The sequence below is a fragment of the Coregonus lavaretus genome (assembly GCF_964263955.1).
Source record: "Coregonus lavaretus genome assembly, chromosome: 28".
NCBI lineage: Eukaryota > Metazoa > Chordata > Actinopteri > Salmoniformes > Salmonidae > Coregonus > Coregonus lavaretus.
In genome coordinates, this window is record NC_140015.1 from 12,736,580 (window position 1) to 12,753,697 (window position 17,118).

Sequence of the window (17,118 nt, forward strand, 5' to 3'; positions counted from 1 at the left end):
CCGGCTCCAAAAACAACAGCCAGTATTCATTCATACACTCAAATCATTATTATTGGTCACATACACATATTTAGTAGATGTTATTGTGGGTGTAGCGAAATGCTTGTAAATGCTCCCTATACCTTGAAACCTATAGCAGCCAACAGCACAGACACCTGTTGATGACCATGGCCACATACACAATCTTCCCCCATACTAAACTAAAGGGCACAGGTTAGGGAAAGAAGGAATCTAAAAACATAAGTTCCCTCTACTGCAGGTATGGAAGTAGACATTGGAGGGCTAAGAGCGCCATCTTGTGCAAGAGTTTATGAAGACAGGAATGAAGGTGAAATCTATATACTTCTATTATTTATTTCTATTAGTTATCTATTATTTTATTTTTCATTTATAACATTCAATATAGACATGTGCAGACAAATAATGTCAAATTATTTATCAAGAATAAAAAAAGTAATTACAGTAGAACATTTCATTTGTTTTAGGCAAGGAAAGGCACACAGTTCTGAACACATTAATATAGCAAAAATATTTTGAAATCCCAATTTGAATGTTTTCATACATGATCAAGTAGCAGCAAGTTTCAGGCAGTATCAGGAGGGTGCATACGTTTCAGGTTCAAGCTAAAACAAAGACAGTACAGATTCACACAATCAAATTCATGACAAAATATGGACGATGCTGATAGTACTTTGCTAAAAATAGAAAAACTGATAATTTGAGTTAATCTTAGAACAGGGCTGCTAAGTTCATATGTTTTTGCGTGCTTGGCTGCGATGCAGCAGAAGAAACCCACACGTCTCTGGTGAGGGAGGGAGAGAGGACCTTGGGCATAAACAAAGCTGTCGTGCTAATTCTAACCCTGACCATTGTGTAACATGCTTTAGCACACTGCCGCGTCACACCGCCTACAGCAGCGTGGCGGCCAGACCTGATTTACCGGGCCAACCATACCCAAGGCACAGCATCTCTCCCCCGTCATAGGACTACGACACACTTCAGGATCATGCATAAGGAACACAAAAGTAGTCTAGACTAAGCAACACAGACTGAGAGACAGAGAGAGAAAGGAAGAGAAAGGTGAAAACCATGAAAACACCAGTTGTAGTCCTTCTTCCAGTGTAATAGTGTATCAATCGAACATGCCAGGGAACTTGTTATTACAGTACGTGGTGAAGTTAAACTCCTCCACTGTAAACTCAACGTCCTTCCACTTCTTGGCTAGTTTTCTTCCCTCTGGAGTCTCCATGGCAAAGTTCTCGATGGCCAGAATGGGCAGCAGGGCAATCTCCTTATATACCATTTCCATTCCCCATTGCTGTTCAGATATAAATATATAAACAAATATACTGATGTAGATTTCCATATATAAGCATGTTAAAAGACAATAGAATAGTCCTAGTAACATAAGATAAACGGAAAGGCTGCGGATACAAATTCTACTGGACCTTTCTTCCCGGGGTGTAAAAGTCCCGAAGTTTCTGTGCATGTGCAGGATTCTGTATTTACGCACAGTCTCTGCTCTACTCCTAGAGAACAGGCTATTCTGGCGAATGGTTCTCGTTTAATAAAGTGAGATCAAAGCTGAATCAATTTCTGCAAGATCACATAATGATAGTATTGTACATAACAGAACTGAATATACACTGAGCGTACACAACATAAGGAACACCTTCATAATATTGAGTTACACCCCCTTTTGCCCTCAGAACAGCCTCAATTCATCGGGGCATGGTCTCTACCGGTGTGCCTGGCACCTACTACCATACCCCGTTCAAAATCACTTAAATATTTTGTCTTGCCCATTCACCTCTGAATGGCACACATACACAATCCATGTCTCAATTGTCTCGAGGATTAAAAATCCTTCTTTAACCTGTCTCCTACCTTTCCGCTACACTGATTGAAGTGGATTTAACAAGTGACATCAATAAGGGATCATAACTTTCACCTGGATTCACCTGGTCAGTCTATGTCATGGAAAGAGCTGGTGTTCATGTACACTCAGTTTAATAGCATAGTGTAATGTTACTGTAAGACAAAAAACACCACCTCAGGTTTTAGAATGGTGACCTTTTTCTCTCATGCAGCCACAACACAACAGCGCGCCACTAGACAAAATATCTGCCTACGGATCCGCAGCCTCGGCCTAAAATAAAAAGCTAGAGATTAAAGGCCAACCTCACCTTGCCACAGGAATCTAAAAACATAAGTTCCCTCTACTGCAGGTATGGAAGTAGACATTGGACGGCTAAGAGCGCCATCTTGTGCAAGAGTTTATGAAGACAGGAATGAAGGTGAAATCTATATACTTCTATTATTTATTTCTATTAGTTATCTATTATTTTATTTTTCATTTATAACATTCAATATAGACATGTATGAAACCTCACCTTGCCACAGGCAGCACAGCTGATCACACGGCCTGGCTCCCAGTCCTCAAAAGTCTTCAGAAGGGTCTGCCCATTGGTTTTATAGTACCTCCTGAAAACACACACACATGCACAGGTTAACTCCTCACACACAAACACACTGATGCAAAAACACTTCCAATATGTGACAGTGACAGTATCGGGACAGACATTAGAGAAACACAACTTACTCAAAGTCAGGGTTGATGTTGACATGGTGTGCGTTTTCAATTACTTTAATGTCATTGCCGAAGGCCACGAGCACAAAACAGCCTCGACACGAGAGCTGAATGCTAGCAGCACTGAAACGACCCTTCTTCTTGATCTTCAACTGTTCTTTCAACTGTCTGGTCAACAACGCTTCTGTCTGGAGCTCAGTGATCTAATAGTGGAGACAGAGAGAGAAAATATCTAGTGAAAAAGAGATTAGAGAATGAGGAATTGGCATGCTCAACTCAAAAATAATTTGGGTGCCGGGTTCAAAAGACATATACTGGAAAAAAGGAAAGTGAGTGAGTGTAGGTTTTTCCAAAGAGATGAGATACTTGCAGGGGTAGTACATAGAGAAAGATACCAGCCTCACCACCATGAGGAATAGCCTCACCTTCATTTGGAACTCCCTGGGCTCCATCCTCTGCACTTCGCTGATGGCCCTGCCAGTCAATTCCTCCAGACATTCATTGAGATGTTCCCGACGCACCTCCCGCCCCCCTGCCTGGGCCACCACAGAGTAAACGCTGTCACTCGCCCGAGCCCGGCCACTGGCCTGCTGTTGTGCGATCTCATTGGTCAGCAGCCCATAGCGCACCACCAGGTTGCATTCTGGGATGTCCAGGCCCTCCTCGGCAACGCTGGTGGAGATCAGGAGGTTGAGGGAGCCCTGGCGGAAGTTTTTGATTGTGTCCTTCTGCTCATTCTACAAGCGCACCAACAGAAACACACAAACAGAGGTCAGTTGTTGGTATGACACAGGCATTGGCACTTTCCAACCCACCTTTCTATACCTCCAAAAGTTCTGACTGTGTTTAATGTCAGGTTACCTGGGTCATGTAATTGATGCCGTTGCCAGCGCCTGTCAGAATGGCTGCCCTGATACCAGCACGCTGCAGGGCTGGGTTCTTGGACACCCAGTCATACAAGCAGTGGGTGCTTTTACGGGTCTTGGAGAAGAGGATGCCTCTGGAGTGCTCACCCTGGTCAAACTGCTCCAGCAGGGTGCTCTGAAGCTTCCCCATCTTAGGGTTTTCAAACCGGTCATCGCCTGCCAGTTTCCTCAGCTCCACCTCGTTCTCTGTTGAGGATCAGGACACTGACTATCAATGTTCAGAAGTTGAACTTCCTATACTCTTAATATTCCCAAGAATCACACGCATACAGTATGTGAGAAAGTGGGAGAGATTGTTCCAAGGGAATTGCAGGTTCTCACCCTGGTAGAGTCCAAGCAGGAAGAAGTCAGTTCCATCCATGGCAGTGGAGCTCTTGGTGCTATAGTAGGCCTCTAGGACCCTAAAGGCATCCACCATGCGCACTGTGTCGTTGATGAGCAGGGCGTCGTTGTACTGACGCAGGTGGAGAGCACACTGTGCCAGTAGTCTGTTCCTGTCCGTCACACCTACACCACGAAACACACATGCAAAATAGGTTTTAATATGGAATTCAAAAGTATGGCATTGACTGAGGAAGGTTCCTTGTGTGATTTGGTGCATGAAAATGATTCCTATGCTTTGCTTCTATAATGTGGTATTATTTCATATTAAGAGGATGATTTACCCTTCTTCTCCAGAATCACCACGTCTGCCTCATACTCCTGCGTGCCAAACTCCCTGATAGAAAAGTCAGGACCTAAGGCCATGAAGTCATGGATAAACTGCATCATGAACTTCAGGTGATCCCCAAATGGGTCCTGAGACAAAACAACAGGAGTTTGTTGAATTCAAACCAATACAGCTCTCAAGTTCAAAGGCTATATGTTTATAGAACAGAATTGAACTCACCTGAGGTCTTCTGTCAACGATGTCAAACCTTTTCCTGGGTCTGGGGACCTTTTTCTTCAGCTCAGGGGCATACACTTTAGACGACACAATCACTGAGTCCAGGTTGGCACAAATCTGAAGGCGATAAATAACGAAATTAACTAAATGTAAAGGGTAAACATAAAGTGTTAGATCAGGGTCATTATTAGGTTTTACCCAGGGTGAACGTTTGGGCTGAAGAAATAGCATGTAAAGACCACCAGAGAGAGAGAGAAACTGACCTGCAGCACATGCCCCACAGCTCCTTTGATGCTCTTGGCTCCCCCTGTCCCAGGAGAGGCAGTGAGGCCCAGGATCTGTGGCAGCCGCCTCTCCCCCTTCAGCTTCTGCGCCACGTAGCGCCCCATGATCTTATTATAGACACCGTCCTTATGCGTGTGGTGGCACTCATCAATGATCAGCAGAGTGAACTCTATGGTGGGAGAAAGGAACACAATGGTATTGTGACCTCAATGGAATACAATGGTCTTACTGTATAATAGTTCAACATATGGTTTAAACCTAAGATTTGGACCAGTCTTTTAGGTGTGTTAGCTTAGGTTCCAGAGCTTTAGTGTGTCAGGTATAGATACTCTTTATCATGTAGTGTCTGTCAATTGGGATTGATACCAAGGGCTACTGGTGCACAGTGGAACAAAGCCTGGGAGCCATTTTACAACAACCTAACTTCTGAATAATTAGTAACAAGTAGCGTGTACTACACATACCTCACAGTAATAACATGATTCAATATGTGGTAGGCAGCAGAGTAGCCACTCACGTGAGAGCTCGACATGTTTTCCCTCCTCCTGGTTGGTCAGGGCATTCTCCAGTATCTGTGCTGTACAGATGACCAGGTCAGAGTTCTTGACCTCGCAGCCAAAGAAGTCCTTCTGGTCACAGTCCCCACTGATAGACACCAGGCTATAGTCCCGACCCAGGTAGGGTTTGAACTCTTTGTTGTAGTGCTGGTCTACCAAATGAACCTGGAAAACATAATGTAAACTGTAATGTCCCACTGTTTAGATTGCTTATCTTTTTAAGAACTGAGGTCGGGGCGTTCATATACAGTGAGGGAAAAAAGTATTTGATCCCCTGCTGATTTTGTACGTTTGCCCACTGACAAAGACATGATCAGTCTATAGTTTTAATGGTAGATTTATTTGAACAGTGAGAGACAGAATAACAACAAAAAAATCCAGAAAAATGCATGTCAAAAATGTTATAAAATGATTTGCATTTTAATGAGGGAAATAAGTATTTGACCCCTCTGCAAAACATAACTTAGTACTTGGTGGCAAAACCCTTGTTGGCAATCACAGAGGTCAGACGTTTCTTGTAGTTGGCCACCAGGTTTGCACACATCTCAGGAGGGATTTTGTTCCACTCCTCTTTGCAGATCTTCTCCAAGTCATTAAGGTTTCGAGGCTGACGTTTGGCAACTCGAACCTTCAGCTCCCTCCACAGATTTTCTATGGGATTAAGGTCTGGAGACTGGCTAGGCCACTCCAGGACCTTAATGTGCTTCTTCTTGAGCCACTTCTTTGTTCCCTTGGCCGTGTGTTTTGGGTCATTGTCATGCTGGAATACCCATCCACGACCCATTTTCAATGCCCTGGCTGAGGGAAGGAGGTTCTCACCCAAGATTTGACGGTACATGGCCCCGTCCATCGTCCCTTTGATGCGGTGAAGTTGTCCTGTCCCCTTAGCAGAAAAACACCCCCAAAGCATAATGTTTCCACCTCCATGTTTGACGGTGGGGATGGTGTTCTTGGGGTCATAGGCAGCAATCCTCCTCCTCCAAACACGGCGAGTTGAGTTGATGCCAAAGAGCTCGATATTGGTCTCATCTGACCACAACACTTTCACCCAGTTCTCCTCTGAATCATTCAGATGTTCATTGGCAAACTTCAGAAGGGCCTGTATATGTGCTTTCTTGAGCAGGGGGACCTTGTGGGCGCTGCAGAATTTCAGTCCTTCATGGCGTAGTGTGTTACCAATTGTTTTCTTGGTGACTATGGTCCCAGCTGCCTTGAGATCATTGACAAGATCCTCCCGTGTAGTTCTGGGCTGATTCCTCACTGTTCTCATGATCATTGCAACTCCACAAGGTGAGATCTTGCATGGAGCCCCAGGCCGAGGGAGATTGACAGTTCTTTTGTGTTTTCTTCCATTTGCGAATAATCGCACCAACTTTTGTCACCTTCTCACCAAGCTGCTTGGCGATGGACTTGTAGCCCATTCCAGCCTTGTGTAGGTCTACAATCTTGTCCCTGACATCCTTGGAGAGCTCTTTTGTCTTGGCCATGGTGGAGAGTTTGGAATCGGATTGATTGATTGCTTCTGTGGACAGGTGTCTTTTATACAGGTCACAAACTGAGATTAGGAGCACTCCCTTTAAAAGTGTGCTCCTAATCTCAGCTCGTTACCTCTATAAAAGACACCTGGGAGCCAGAAATCGTTCTGATTGAGAGGGGGTCAAATACTTATTTCTCTCATTAAAATGCAAATCAATTTATACAATTTTTGACATGCATTTTTCTGGATGTTTTTGTTGTTATTCTGTCTCTCACTGTTCAAATAAACCTACCAATAAAATTATAGACTGATGATTTCTTTGTCAGTGGGCAAACGTACAAAATCAGCAGTGGATCAAATACTTTTTTCCCTCACTGTACATATACATACTCAGAAGTATGCTGGCATTACATGGTTCACATGGTATATCACTCCCACTATCTGGCTACTGTAAAACATGGAACTGGAATCCCACAGTACGAATACACGGACTGGATTATGGCATAATGTTCATTACATTACATCAACAACAGTTAGCCATGGTTTCCATGGGAAGAGCAGAACATTTATTTTCTGGCTTTGTATAGGATTAACAACACACCCATACTAAAGGTCAGACTACCTAGATAACATTACACGGGTGGGTCAGTTATCTGGCCAGTTACTCTGAAACAACTGCTAAATAGGTCCAAAGCTCTATTAACCCCTCCCAACCTACCTTGTTTACCAGCACGGCCACCTTAGCTCCAGGGTTATTCTCCAGATGTTTTTTGGCCACATATACAGCAGCCCGGGTCTTTCCTCCTCCGGTGGGCAGCCAGATGATGATGTTCTCCCCTCGGAGAGCCCTCTGAACCACCTCCTCCTGGTACCCATACAGCCCAAAGTCTGCCATCCTACTGGTCTACTGGTCCACACACAACACCTGACTCCTTGTCCTTAGAAATAAAAACACTCATTAGACAAAAGGCACCACAAGGCTATTTTTAAACTGAAATGCAAAACACACTGCAAATGTCCTGCTACATGTCCTTACAGTACTACAACTTAATACTACTACCATTTGTGGCAGTCTGCTATATATGAAGTCAAGCCATTTTAAAACTCAGCTCACCAAGTGTTTCTGAAGCAGCTCTATGTTTTGGATCAGCAGCAGATAATGTCCATGGTCCGTTGTGGCCAGGTTTTGAGTACAGAGGGGTTTTCACTGACGAAGATCCACCAGAACTGACACCCAAATAGAAAAACGAAACCAAAAGCACTTCCGTGTGAAGAGGGGTCCTATTCAAGGGAGTTCTTGAGGTCCAACAAAGTATGTCTAAGTAAAAGAAGTGACACAAGGATATGAATTACAGGAAGATTAGAAGAGTTGTAGAGATATTAATACATGTAAGGAGCCGTTTCAGTCATGGAATCTAGTACTGTAGGTCTACCAAACTGCAGATGTGTTAATCTAGTGGTATTGTATTGAGAGGGACTGGTATGTTTGTAACTATTTGCAGTCCAGAAGAAAGCCGTTGCAGATTTCTGTCGGCCCCTGACAAAGCACCCAGAGCCCTTAATGGGCCCCATTCTTACCAGCTGTGACATCAGGAAAACAAAACTGCAAGTCACATTGGGAAACACCCTTACAGCATGTCTGAATGGCATTTAACCCTGCTGAATTAACTTTATGGTCACACCTACTAAACAACACTGCATGGTTACTGGAACATAAAAACACATTACTGTATACTGTAACTAGCTGCCATCTTATAAGGTAATATTAAGCACAGACATCTTTTACTATAAAAACTTTATTTTCATGAACAGTAATACAGTAAAGAGCTCTTCAAACCATATAACTAAAAGAAACTGTAGCAATCTTAATATTTTAACATTTCACTCACACAGTATTTTCAGAATCTTAATGCAGCATACATAGGTAGATTGAGAGATACATAACTGACAACCCTGAATAACGAAACACTGACATCACTTTAATTGCTCAAAGCAAGTCATGATTCAAGTATACAATAAACACACACACACACAACAGTTCAGTGGAATACTCAACCAGCAGGCTCAACCACCCAGCACAGACCAGTCATTTCCCCCACAACGTTTTACAAAATAGCAGAGAACCAAAGGCATCTCAAGAGGCAGACAATCAATCAGACACTGACCATGAACAAGAAGTGGGTTTGAGTGAATAGTCATGGCCATTTTAGTAAAAATATAACAGAAATTGATGCAGATTATAGTTCTACACCATGCAATACTGCTTGTGAGTATGGAGTGAATACCAAACCGGACACTTGTTTTTTGTGTGTTTGTCAGCCATTATCATAACAACACAATGCATATCCAACATAGAAGAGAGACAGAATCAGCAGGGAGGGTAAGTGCTGTGCATCCTCCACATACTGTATTGACTGGGCTCTATGGCCTTTCAGTGAAATACTGACATATCAAATGGTCATGTTCACCACTGTGGTTGGATCCTGTACTTCCATCAGAAACAGGTTATTTCTAGGACAAACAGAAACCTAAACAAAAGGGTGGCACAGTAACCCTCAGAATAGTCTCCCTAGGCAGATGGGTTGGCTCCCACATTAACAATGCTCCTGCTGTTGCCCTTGGTCTGGGATTCCAGAGACTACCCTCAGATCAGACAACACCATTAAAACAACAATGACACACTACTACGCCATCTCTGCTATTTCCCAAAGAAAAACAACCATGTTTGAGATCAGTGACATGGCCATACTGGCCCAGAAGAGAATGGGAAAAGAACAGTATAGACGACTGACTACTTACATTAGGCCCAAGTAACTTCAAATGTAGCGGTAGGTTTTCATTATACTGTTCAGGTGAAATAAAAAATAAATAAAAAGTTCAACATACAGTAGTTGTCGGGAAATTATTTGAGGGCAACCATTAAGTTTAAACGTATTGGTAAGATGGAAGTTTTTCTACTGACCAATCACATGATGTCAAATCCAACATAATGTTGTAAGTTGCTCTGGCGGCAGGTAGCTTAGTGGTTAAGAGCATTGTGCCAGTAACCGAAAGTTCGCTGGTTCTAATCCCCGAGCTCACTAGGTGAAAAATCTGTCGATGTGCCCTTGAGCAAGGCACTTAACCCTAATTGCTCCTGTAAGTCGCTCTGGATAAGAGCATCTGCTAAATGACTAAAATGGATAAGAGCGTCTGCTAAATGACTAAAATGTCAATGTAATGTCAGACAGGGATATCTATGATCACGTTTCAGGCTGACTACATTTCAGTTGTTGCATTGTATCAACCAATGGTTGCGTTTCCTGTTACATGATGTGGTAACTGATTGTTAAATACCTATCCAGGCCTTGTGAGATCTGGCAGGCGTCTGCGATGTAGTCAGCCTGGAACGTGACTGTAACCTGACTTTGACAATGTGAAGAGTCTGAACATGTATTGTGTTCTAACTCAAGGGCACATTGTATTTCTACCCTCCAAGTCTACTGGCCTCTTTTCAAGTGTATGTCAGTACAGGAAGGCAACAACGGCATAGGTCCCCAAGTTCAGCCTACTCACGTTTCCATGTCAGTACCAAACATAAAACTCCCATCTTGAGGAGCTGTGAGTGTGAATGTCTAAGCGGGCATTATTTTATCCGATTGAGAAACAATTCAGTGAAAATGCCATCCTATAATTTGAACGTAACCTATGTGGAAAGTTTGACATGATCTGCTGCGGGACCAATCATTTTGGTACAGGAATACGTTGCATTCTTGAGCAAGAATGAAACCAGAATGAGACAGCAACACACAGAGATTCTATACTACAGAGGGTAGTGAGAGAGAGATAGATGGAGACAGACAGAGAGGGAGGGATTGATGGAGTCATTTCGACAGATTAACTAACTTAACTGGCCCATAGAGCCTTTCCAATAACCTCCACAATTTTATCATCATACCCCACAGCTCCCTTCACCCACCAGTAATACAAACATGCATAAACACGCACAGCCATTCATAAAGGCTTCCTAAAAGAAAAGACAAGGAAAAAAGGGTTAAAATATGGCTAGCAATGATCCCCTGACTATGTCATCACAAGACAGTGTGTATGGTGTGTGTGTGTGTGTCCACGAACGCTCCTTCCTGCTGTTCCACAGTGGGGCTGTTGTGCATGGTGACCTGTGACCCTAGCTTCACTTCTCAATCAAGCCCCCTTCCTTCAGCTTGAAGTAGAAGAACTTCTCCAGTGTGTTGGCACACTTGCAGTACTCGCTGTCCGGGGGGTTGTATTCACGGCAGTTGGTAATGACGCGCTGCAGGTCTGCTATGAACAGCTTCTTGGTCACGTAGTATCTGTTCTTCAGCCTCTCCGTCATGGTCTTCAGATCTACAGGAAGGAGGGAGAGTGGAGAGGGGGACAAGTAGGTTATATTTGAAATATTCCTTCAGCGGCTTTACCGACATATCCAGACAGACTTACAATTAAAAGCGCATCGAGTTGGTGAAACATGGAATGCTTTTTTATATTTCAATATCAAAATTTGTTCAAATAAGTAGATAATTGTCATGGCTGGGACATATAAACAAGCCAGGGAATAATGAGCGGATGATATACTTACCAATGGGGAAGCGTATGATCTCGTAGTAGTCTGGAGCCTCAGACTTTTTCACAGGTTCCATGAAGGGCCAGGCATCAGGGTGAGTCTGGGAGAGGAACACAACCACAGTTATGACTTCCTTTCTGAATCCCAAATGGTCCCCTATTGAGTGCACTACTTTTGATCAGGGATTATATAGGGAATAGGTTGCCATTTGGGACACAGATCAGTCTGACCACTCCTAAGGTTGACCACTGACTGGGGTGCTTGTCAGTGTCTTACCTTGACCTGGGCCAGGAGATTCTTCAGCATGTTGTACAACACGTCAGGGTCTTTCAACTCTTTCCTACAAGACAGGATAGGTAATAGTATATCAATTCAATGACAAATGAGTGTGATTGTAAATGCTGCCAGTTGTTTTATGACAATACGGCATATAATTGTTTTTATTGCTGAATGACCAAACATTCAGCTTACACTTTCTCCTTGGCACTAGGCTTCCAGCCTGTCTCCCCTAGAGAGAGAAAAAGGGAGAGAAAACTGAAAACATGACATCAGACAAGGCATTAATAAGTCTGTTCCCTGAACATGGTATTGAAAGGACCCACACACACTTACTGATGCCAGGGATGCTCTCCACAGGGATCTGCCGTACCCCCTCTTTGAAGCAGGTGAGTCCTGGGTACACCTTCCTGATCTGGGTCTGCTTCCTCTCGATCAGCTTCTTAATGATCTGACCAGTCATGGAAACACAGGGACACGTTGACCAAAACACACCAACATGGACATTAACACTGTCCTTTCATCAACAAATGGAGCTGGAGGAAGGTAGAGGTGCATAACTGTCCACTGACATTCACCTCAACCTGTGTGCCCCACAATGTGAGGACTTCCCACAGAGAGTTATCTCACCTCTTTCTGCCTCTTGATGATATGAGATAGCTCTGTGTAGGGGATTCTGGGATTTAGCTCACACTCCATGAGGGTAGCCCCCTCGTAGTCCTTGATGTAACCAAGGTAACGACTCTTCGTCACTTTGATGTCTTTGGAAAATCCCTGTGATGACAAAACAAGCCAGAGGGGAGAGGTCAGAGGTGAGGTAGAGAGAGAGGTACATGTTATCATCCTATACCATACCTGCTTCTTGAAGTAGCCAATGGCGTACTCATCAGCGTAGGTGAGGAAGTACAGGATGCTGTGCTTGATGTGGTACTCCTTTAGGTGGTTCATCAGGTGAGTACCGTAGCCCTGAAACCACAATGGCAAACAATCAGGGGAAAATGTCGGCCTCTTGGTCCAACACATACATTCAAACTCTGACAGATACCGTGAGTACAATAACAAGCCATTAAGTCCAACTTACCCAGCTAATTTATTTCAGTATTTGTGCTGTTGCATGTAAAGGAGAGGTGTGTCCATACCTTGACTTGCTCGTTGGATGTGACGGCACAAAAGACGATCTCTGTAAAGCCCTGGGTTGGGAACATCCTGAAACAGATGCCCCCGATGACACGGCCATCCTTGATTAGGGCCAGCGTCTTGTGCTTCCTGGACAGAGAACAGTGCAAGAGAGTGGGGAGAAATGGTCAAAAAAAGTTCATTTCAAGAAGCTTCACTGAAGACATAACAGGTGAGAGAAACTGTTAAAACTGTCTACGTACGGGTCAAACACTAGGCGTGTGATGTACTCTTTGGGCATGCGAGGCAGCTGGTGGGAGAAGACGTTCTGCAAGCCCACCAGCCACATCAGGATCTTCTTGTTGGACTTCTGGGAAAGAGAGTTCCCTATGACATGGAACTCTATGATGCCCCGCCTCTCCTCCAGCCTGGCTGTCTCATCACGAGCAGCATTGGCAGACAGCAGACTCGTCTAGCAGAGAGTGACAGTGATTATCAACATAGTTCATTATTATATTCATTCTAACAAACATCCCGTTTCCATACTTAGATGTTAGACTTGATCAAACATATCAGTCAACATAAATATTCATGTTGCACTGGCGAATGGACATTAAATGACGCGTCTCAGTCTTGGGCAGCACTTACCTCTGGGCCCAACATGGCAGCCGGGTCAGTGATGGTCATCATTACCTCGTTGACCAACTCCATGGGGATGTCGCCCATCACCCTGATCCTCTTGGCGTCCTCCAGGGTCAGAGCTTCTGGAAGCTTCCTCTTCTCTCCTGAGGGGAAACAGTACAAAACATTACTATAACCACCATGAATTTATATGATGTTTATGTGTCTGAGGCTATCACACGGAGGCATTGGAAATACAAGCTCCCACATCAACAGGCAAGACATAAAAACAAACGTCAGCTATTACTTCACACCCAGTACAAAGCAAAAGTTAGCTTGGCGGGGCTGCCAGAGTTACTGACCTGTTATGGGCTCGGCCACGCCAGAGTCCAGCCCCAGACTGCCTAGCGAAGAGCCACTGTTCATGCCCTTAGAGATGGAGGGCGAACCCGACACTGCAGCAGGGCTGATCACTGCCAGGATCAGAAACACAGGACAATGACCGAGACCAGACAGGATTATTGAAAATGGAGAGAGGGAAAAGTATCATATCATCACACATTACATGTTGTACAACCTATAAGTGCCTTTATGGATCTTATGAGAACCACTTATTTAGTTGTAACAGGTACCCCCTACCTAACTGGTGACCCAGCTGGCCCCCCTCTGAGGCAGGCATGGTGAAGTCAGCCTCCCAGATGGGAGAGTTTTCCCCATAGATCTCCTCCTCTAGCATAGACAGAAACCTGGGACGCAAACACTTTGTTACAATCCACAGATTCACAGCGTCCATCTCACTCACTCCAGAATCTTGGTTTGATTGTAACTCGAGGGAGAAACACAATAAGTATCAACGTGACACCACGTACTTGGGAAAGTGTGTGAGGATTAGTGTGCGTTTCTCTGGTAGGAGCTTGTCCTTCTCCACTCTGAACTTCTCCAGGAGCTGGCGGCGCGTCACGGTGAAGATTGACTTGAGCAGACTGCGGCCAAACACCTGGGTGGTCTCATAGCGCGGCAGGCTGTCGTTACTCTGGGGGACATGGCAGTAGCACAGCCACCTGGGAAACAAGACACAGATTAGATTACAGTAGTTGTGAGTCACTTTTGATGGGAACAAAATGAGAAGTCAGCAGTGAGACCTCTACATTAACAGAAAATAAACAAGATGCAATACAACAACAAAAAACAAGACGCAATACATTGCAAAAAAACAAACATTTTCCACAACAGATGTCACACACACCTGGTGTAGTCCACTTTGTAGGCTGTGCCATCATCCTTCTGGGACCGCTGGCGGAACTGTGTGGGAGTCTCCAGCTTCCAGTAGTTGAGGCACAGGAGGAACATCTTGGAGAGCTCAAACATTGTCTGCCTCTCTCTGGGTGCCAGGTGGCTGAATTTGTACTGAACGAAGTTCAACACTCCCTGAGAAACAAAATAAAACAAACTTATACAAAAAGTATTTTACTGTTGGGCAAGAAGGAAAGAACAGCTTGACAAACAGGTAGGAAGGAGACTTGTCTACCTGCTCTATGTTGGGCTTCTGAAAGGGGGGACTCCCCAATGATCCCTCCACTATCGGCTGACTCATCTGCAAGATGCATTTTCTCAGCAGCTGGGGGATAGAGATGAAAAGAGAGAGAGGGTCAAGATGTGCAAAGCCAGATATTGACTCCAGTGGCAGGAAAGTGGAGGTTATGGCCATTTACACTTGTCTGTCTGGTTGGAATGGAGGGAAGTGATGTCATACCTTGAAGAGGTAGAAGTAGACCTGCTTGGTGTCAGTGTCCTCCTCCTTGTGCACAGACATAAAGAGGTTCTCCACATCCACCACCATCCCCAGCAGCCTGTTGATCTCCTCCTCTGACACGTTCTCTAGGTGGGACACATGGGCCGCTGCACAGGAGGGGTTCAATAACAGATCAGCATCTTAAAGTGTCAATCAGAAGTTGAAACAATAACAAAGGAACTCCACACAACTGTTTCGGTAAAAAGTTTATGAATGGGGCTGGAGAAAAGTAACTACTCTCAAATTCATAGACAGAGCTACGTATGCAAGGACTGACCATCCATAATATTAAAATGATTGTTTTAACCATGTTTTTAGGCTATACAGTGTTTCTTTACATTTACATTGTTTACAAACATTGGAGTAAAACAAGCTTATATTTTGGGTTCTGATGGGGTACGACAGTTGAACTAAGCTCATGAAGCATTTATAAGTTATAGTCTTCAAGAATCAATAGGTACATATCATTAATTTATAAGCACAAAAATTGATGTAGCAACTGCTGACTGCCCCTTTAAAGGGGGAATAGCTAAGGATTGTTACTTTACTACTCACTCAATAAAGAGATGAGGCTGAAACCTACATTGTGCAATTTATATGATCATAATTGCTATTATGGAATAGCATACACATTCTATATCTATGATGTGTATTGATGACATTAGGTTCAGTGTGATCATGAAGCATATATATCCTTCAAACTAGTGTTGAGTAATAAGGCAGCCTACCCAGGGCATGCCCGCAGCTGCGGCAGGACTCGCTCAGGCTGGCCGCTTGTTGCTGTAAGTCCATACTACGGGTGGCTGTCGGCGGTTGTGGGTTCTTCCAGCCATTGCACTTGCATGTGTCACTAGCCTAAAGATAAGAGGAAAATAAATCAGAAGCCCACACTAGCATAATAAAACAGATTCATGCTAGTTGGCTGCCTAGCTAGCTACTACCAAAGTTGGTTAGCCTTGCTGTTGCTAACTATATTCTTGACAGTAACGTTAGCTACGCATGTACGCCATATACATTTATGAAGGATATTATTGCATGTTAGAAACCAAATGCAAATGATAATGGTGTTTTGTTTCTGTTTGTTTAGACGGTTGTGCAAGTAGGGGAAATGGCTAGTTAGCTAGTCATTGTTTTGGTGAACTTGGCTATGCTAGCTAGCCTAGCCATATAGCTAACGTTAGCTATTTAGCTACCTTGCAAGCGGAGAAGACTCCGAGTTTCTCGAGCTTTTTCGCCCGTGGAAAAGCTCTGACTTGGGCTTTTTTCTGACTCGCCCGCTGTTGTTGGCTAAGACCTGGTCTGACTGGGTCACTGTTCCCCGATCCAGATCCCGCCCCAGCAGTCCCACCAGACTGAGCTTGATGTAGCCGGGGTTGCAAGGCCTGTGCCGCCGGGTCCGACATATCAAAACGCACGCTTCACTGCAGCCTGTTCCACTCAATGGTACGTATACACATCATTGGTTCCACTCCACCCCTTTTTTGGGTCGCTCACCTCTACCCTCGCCCTGGATTTGAAGAAAGGCAGTATGGGTACTGTAGTCTCAGTGGCCCCTGCAGTCTGCCTAAAGTATTGAAAGTAGCCGGAATTGTCAAAGTTTGCAATGAAAACATACAAATGCATTTACATAGAACAATACAGAATTACACTGTGTTGAATTAGCTACACTATTTATTGACCACCATTGAGTATAAATTCTACTTTAACGATCCAGTAGAGGTCAGTAGAGCACACTAACTTTCTAACTTCAATGAGGACTGTTGTGAGAGGTTCTTGTGTAACATGTAGGATAAATAATCGAAATAACTTAAAATGTGTACTTATCCCTTTGCGTTTGAAATGAAAGGTTTCAGCTTTGGGGCAACAGCTGTTTCCAATTAGTCTGGTAAAGTATAATCTGCCCCAGCCATTACTGTCATGTCAGAGAGAGAGCAAAGTAGTTTTGGCCAACTAAATCCACTGGCGGGACGACGACGACCACGACTGTGGAGCAGGAATGTGAGGAATTCA

General features: G+C 44.1%; 2 protein-coding genes across 3 annotated transcripts; both read right to left on the reverse strand.

The window, feature by feature from the left end:
- Positions 1–385: 385 nt before the first annotated feature.
- LOC311103471 (ATP-dependent RNA helicase DHX58-like) lies at positions 386–7,981 on the reverse strand. The gene is made up of 12 exons (XM_084145038.1): positions 7,836–7,981; positions 7,440–7,659; positions 5,205–5,409; positions 4,666–4,856; positions 4,406–4,519; positions 4,182–4,314; positions 3,838–4,023; positions 3,452–3,702; positions 3,016–3,327; positions 2,603–2,793; positions 2,394–2,484; positions 386–1,318 (listed from the first exon to the last, which is right to left on the reverse strand). Exons 2-12 carry the CDS (start codon positions 7,614–7,616, stop codon positions 1,133–1,135), a joined length of 2,037 nt encoding a protein of 678 aa, XP_084001164.1. The 5' UTR covers positions 7,617–7,659; positions 7,836–7,981; the 3' UTR covers positions 386–1,132.
- A 530-nt stretch (positions 7,982–8,511) lies between these two features.
- Positions 8,512–16,524, reverse strand: LOC311104127 (histone acetyltransferase KAT2A). 2 transcript variants are annotated; one of them, XM_084145800.1, is made up of 18 exons: positions 16,302–16,524; positions 15,837–15,963; positions 15,070–15,215; positions 14,845–14,934; positions 14,563–14,744; positions 14,186–14,377; positions 13,956–14,062; positions 13,679–13,789; positions 13,344–13,480; positions 12,959–13,167; positions 12,719–12,845; positions 12,435–12,545; positions 12,210–12,353; positions 11,916–12,030; positions 11,775–11,811; positions 11,580–11,643; positions 11,319–11,403; positions 8,512–11,086 (listed from the first exon to the last, which is right to left on the reverse strand). In XM_084145800.1, the coding sequence occupies exons 1-18, from the start codon at positions 16,509–16,511 to the stop codon at positions 10,893–10,895; spliced, it is 2,388 nt and encodes a 795-aa protein (XP_084001926.1). In that variant the 5' UTR covers positions 16,512–16,524; the 3' UTR covers positions 8,512–10,892. The 2 variants fall into 2 exon arrangements, with proteins under 2 accessions (XP_084001926.1, XP_084001927.1); XM_084145801.1 differs by lacking the exons at positions 8,512–11,086; positions 11,319–11,403; positions 11,775–11,811.
- Between the last annotated feature and the right edge of the window lie 594 nt (positions 16,525–17,118).